Here is a 5,433-nt window from a genome sequence, read left to right as displayed (position 1 = left end):
CTTTCGTTTTCCTTATGACAGAATCTGAAACTTGGTGAAGGCATGCCACTGATTACTTTGTGGGCAGAAATAACAACCTATGAATAGAACTCCTTTATCCTCCTTTTGGAGGAGTCAGTTCTTTAATATTAGCAAATGTATTATTACGAATACAAACAATAATTTATATCACAGATTTCACTGCAACCTGAGGCCTGTTTTATTTAGGCCTATCCTAGAGGGCTTGTATTTTTACTTCAGGGATGGTGTTTTAGTCAAGGATGAAAGTAGACTGAACTTTTCTCCTCATAAATCACATTTTTGTTCTTTGTTTTTTTTTATGAGAAGGGCCATGATGCACACATTCTGAGCCTAAACCAAGGTGAGTCTAGAGGCTTCTTATTATTTAAAAAATACAGCATGTGTCTGCCATATGCTCTGTTTTTTATACAGCAGAAAGCCTACACATTTTAACATTTCATGATGAAGTGTCCTAAACCTCCCTCCCCACTCCCCTCACCATATCTCCTCCTCTTGCCCTGCTGCACCATCAGTTTTATCCTTGTGCTCCTTTTCTCTCTCAGTATGGACCTGAGAATCTCTTTGAAGTAGCACCAGTTCAGACATATGAACCCAGCTGGGAAAAACACTCAATCTGGAAGTTGACTCAAAGTTGTCAGCAAGATCTATCTTTAAAATCCGATCTGCCTGATGAAATTTAAGCATTGTATGGATGCCAGATTGTATTTCTATCGTTAGTCCCACTTTTGAAACTCCTACCATGTACTGTGTTTGACAGAGCAAAATTCATTTGTGGGCAAACAGAATAAAATAACAAGGAACAGATAGTTGTTGAGGATTATTATGTATTAATGGTAAGAACACTATCAGTAGTTAACAGCTGTATATTCATCTTGTCTGTACCAGCTGGAGAAAGGAAATCTTGAATGATTCTGCCTCGAGAGCTTCCGTTCGCCTCATCTTTGGCATTGTCGTTCACTTATATTCAGACACTGCAGAGTGACTCAGATCATGCTCACGCATCTCTCTGTGGTCAGGACACAGTTGGCTTAACCAGATGGCCTGGATTTTCTGTGGGCACCACACAAACTCATGCTTTGGTTCATAATTCAAATAGGCAAACTTAATGAGATTCCTGCGTTCTCTCCTGTTGAGAACTGCAAACATAAAGTAGTTGAGGACGCTGTCCTTGATGTTTTGGAGTTCTCTGTGGACAAGTGTCTCCTCCAGGAAGAAGTGGACCAGGGGGGCTTGGTAGTGACGGTACCCCAGGATTCCCAGGCACTTGAGGATGCGGGTTATGCGCAAGTTGTTGTGAGTGTTCCTGGGTGAGGACGGACAGCAATTAAGGCAAAACAGTGTGTCATTGTTGAGATTAATGTTGAATGAAGAAACTCATTTAAAATCTTCATATACCTATTCAGGTTCTTGAATCTGGCTCTCCAGTTTGGTGCTCTTGTGACTTCACCTGTTGCTTCATTACTCAGCTTGATCCCATAGAAGTCCAACATGAGCTTGTATGACTCTAACAGATTTGCCGTAGCAACAGGATTTTTTAGAAATTCCTGAAGAAACGATAGAATCTGCTGTTAGTGCTGGAGGGTATTCTGCTTCAAACCGTACACTTCTATTAGAATGACAATCATGGGAAGGTCTTAACAGTTTACCTCAATTTCTGCCTTGGTCAGCGTCCTGGCCTCATAGTTCATTCCTTGCTCCTCCAGTGGGAACAACCTTTGAATGACAAAAACATTATTATCAACAGCACAAACAGGAAGTGAACATGTAACATCACACTTGGTATTGGGCAGAGACTCACCACTGAATGAAGGTGTGCACACATTCCAGGACGTCATATTGACCCTTCCACGAGGTGTGGAACTCTTTTATGTAGACACCTGATTTCAAATTGAAAAGAGCTCAAGTACATCACCATACATGTTCAGATTTATTTTTTGGATGATGAGGCAAAGAAGGACTCAAAGAGCACGTCACTCAGTAAAACATGATAGAAACCATGTATGACTGTTTACCGTCAGGTACGGAGGGTCTCTCTCCAAGGTAGAATTTCAGATTGGGCATGTCTGGCTGGTCATAAGAAAAATGCAGTTGATTAATACAGTTGCCAGTGGACATTTTATTTTTGAAATCAATTCAAAAGTAAGTGAGAGTTCTTACAGATACTGGCTTACTCAAACAGGATAGATTTTTTTCAGACTGTGGGGAAAGGTGCAGGAGCTGGAAGTCATTAAGCACAAATACTTTGTTAGGAGAGGGTTCAGAAATCTGTACTTTGTGTAAGTATTTAGTTTTTCCGACACCAAACATTTATCTGTTCTTAACTAGTTCAAAACAGGCATGTAAATTTACTTTTAATTAATTTTCGCAGGTTATTATTCTAATTTTGCATCATCATCTGACAACATAATCTGACATGAGATTTGCAAAACAAAAAGAGAGTACCGGTAACTATTTTTCAGAAGCAGTATTTTAAAAAAAAATTTCACCTTTACTTAATTAAAGACTACCACTGGCCTCTACCCTGAAAATGTAAAATAACTGAAACTGTAACCGTGTGTGTGTGTGCGTGCGTGTGTGTGTGTGTGTGTGTGTGTGTGTGTGTGTTTTCATGGCTGATGTAGTTTTCAGGGTGTATGTAAGGTTAACTTACCAGGTAACTGTGCCTGTAGTTCTGCATGTCTCTTGCTGCACTTTTAAACTTGTCAAACTTGTGCTGTAGACAGAAAATAACTGAACAAATATTCTAAATAAATGTTATACACAAACATTGAGAGAGACATTAATAGCAGAGAAAACATCTTGTTTGTTTTTTCAACTGTCAGCTGAATCTTTGCTAATCAGCAGGCCCAAGCTGTCAGTAGAAAGTTGTACTTACTGTGGCGAGAGTTTGGGGAGGTTTGGGCCAGCTGCTTGGACCCCCCAGACCCTCCTCAGTCTCCCAGGTTGAATCGTACTCACAGAAAAATTTGTCTGAGGCTCCAACTTGATACCCTTCACTCTCAAACTCACAACCCTTCTCTTCCTCAGCCACTCGATGCTTGGTTCCTTTCCACAAAGATTTGATCCATTCCATGTTTGTAGTAAGACCAGACAGTGAAGATTTGATCACTGTCTTCCTAACACTTTACTTTCACTTTCCTCATGACAGTAACCTGAGACTTGGTAAACAGATGCTGTCAGTTGCTAGTTTATAATAGCAACCTATGAATAGAACTACTTTATCCCCCTATGGGAGAAATGAATTCTTAATATTCCATCCATTCATCCATCGATTTCCTTCCGATTATCCAGGATTGGGTTGTGGGGGCAGCAGCCTAAACAGAAAGACCCAGACTTCCCTCGCTCCGTCTACTTTGTCCAGCTCTTCCCGGGAATACCGAGGTGTTCCCAGGCCAGTCGAGACACATTGTCTCTCCAGCGTGTCTTGGGTCTTCCCCAAGGCCTCCCACTGCTTAGGTGTGGCCTGAACACCTCACCAGGGAGGCATCCGGGAGGCGTCCTGACCAGATCTGACCACCTCATCTGACTTCTCTTGATGTGAAGGAGCAGCGGTTCTACTCTGAGCTCCTCCCAGATGGTGTAGCTTCTTACTCAATCTCTAAGGGAGACCCCAGCCACCCTCCAGAGGAAACTCATTTCAGCCACTTGTACCTGCGATTTTGTCCTTTCAGTCACTACCCAAAGCATATGACCATAGGGGAGGATAAGAACATAGATTGACCGGTAAATTGAGAGCTTTGCCTTTCAGCTCAGCTCTCTCTTCACCACGACGGACTGATGCAGAGTCCACATCACTGTAAATGCTCCACCATTCAGCCTGACAATCTCACAATCCATTTTTCCCTCACTCGTGAACAAGAACCCAAGGTACTGGAACTCCTCCACTTGGGGCGGGGTTTCATCCCTGACCTGGAGATTGCACACAATCCATCCTTTTCCAGGCGAGAACCATGGACCCTGATTTGGAGGTGCTGATTCTAACCCAGGCCCCTTCACACTCGACTGTGAACTAATCCAGTGAGAGCTGAAGATCATGGACTGATGAAGCCAGCACGACCACAGGCCCACAGGAAAAAGCAGGGACCTGATCCTGCAGCTATCAAACTGGATCTCTTTAACACCCTGGCTGCACCTAGAAATTCTGTCCATAATAGTTATGAACAAGATTGGTGACAAAGCCCATTCTCACTGGCAATGATTTAGACATCCTGCAGCGCTATGGAGACCAAGCTCTGACACAGGTCACACACGAACCACCCAAATCAGGTGGTCCAATACCCTTTACTCCTTGGAGCACTCCCAACAGGATCCTCCAAGGGACATGGTTGAATGCCTTCTCCAAGTCTACAAAACACATGTAGTCTTGTTGGGCAAACTCCCTCGAGGACCCTGTCAAGAGTGTAGAGCTGGTCCAAAGTTCCACAACCAGGACGAAAACCACACTGCTCCTCCTGGATCCGAGGTTGGACTATCTGACGCACAACATCCTCTCCACAACCCAGTAAGGCTGACGGGTGTGATCCCACAATAGTTGGAACACACACTCTGGTCCCCCTCCTTAAAAAGGAGAACCACCACCCCGGTCTGCCAGTCCAGAGGTATCGCCACTGATGTCCATGCAATGCTGCAGAGTCATGTTAAGCAAGACAGCCCTACAGCATCCAGGGCCCTGAGGAACTCCAGGTGGCTCTCATTCATCCGTGGGGCCCTGCCCCAATGGAGCTTTTTGACCACCTTGGCAACCTCAGCCTCAGAGATAGGAGAGCCCACCATAAAGTCCCCAGCCACTGCTTCCTCACTGGAAGACCTGTTGATGACACAACAGGCACCTGCCACCTTATGGCCACAGCCTCAATTAGCCACCACAACAATGGAGGCATGGAACATGGCCAACTCAGACTCGATGTCCGCTGCCTCCCTCGGAACATGGTCGAAACCCTCCTGGAGGTGGGAGTTGAAACTCCTGATAGGAGACTCTGCCAAACGCTTCCAGCAGACCCTCACAATAAAGTACGCCCTTCCAGGCCCAGCTAGCGTCCTCCCCACCATCGAAGATAACTGACCACCAAGTGGTCTCTGCTCTTGGCTGCCACCCATCTCACATAGCAACCGAATCCTTTGGCCCCTCCTGTCATTGGTGACCCCATTGGAGGGGGGACCCACATTGCCTCTTTGGGCTGTGGCCCGTCAGGCCTCACGGGTGCAGGCCTAGCACCAAGTGCTTGCCACCGAGCCCCGCCTCCAGGCCTGGCTCCAGAGAGGTGCCTTGGTGACCTGCATCTGGGGGAGGGAGAACTTGGAACCAAGTTGTGTGTCTTCATTGGGTTCTTTTGAGCTACTCTTTGTCTGGTCCCTTCCCCAGGACCTGTTTGTCTTGTGTGACTCTACCAGGGGCATAAAAGCCCCTGCCAA

At 45.4% G+C, this 5,433-nt stretch overlaps 1 protein-coding gene across 1 annotated transcript; it reads right to left on the bottom strand.

Moving 5' to 3' along the window:
* Positions 1-878: 878 nt before the first annotated feature.
* LOC147267621 (opioid growth factor receptor-like protein 1) lies at positions 879-3,309 on the bottom strand. Its single transcript, XM_086200615.1, has 8 exons — positions 2,897-3,309; positions 2,672-2,734; positions 2,179-2,238; positions 2,034-2,088; positions 1,820-1,898; positions 1,668-1,734; positions 1,417-1,565; positions 879-1,324 (listed from the first exon to the last, which is right to left on the bottom strand). The coding sequence occupies exons 1-8, from the start codon at positions 3,092-3,094 to the stop codon at positions 976-978; spliced, it is 1,020 nt and encodes a 339-aa protein (XP_086056741.1). The 5' UTR covers positions 3,095-3,309; the 3' UTR covers positions 879-975.
* Positions 3,310-5,433: the final 2,124 nt, after the last annotated feature.

This window comes from Aulostomus chinensis, chromosome 3, assembly GCF_037954235.1.
Source record: "Aulostomus chinensis isolate RoL2024-O1b breed Wild chromosome 3, RoL_Achi_v1.0, whole genome shotgun sequence".
NCBI classification, from domain to species: Eukaryota; Metazoa; Chordata; class Actinopteri; order Syngnathiformes; family Aulostomidae; genus Aulostomus; species Aulostomus chinensis.
The sequence above is the reverse complement of the archived record's forward strand: the minus strand, read 5'-3'. Positions and strand labels throughout refer to the sequence as shown.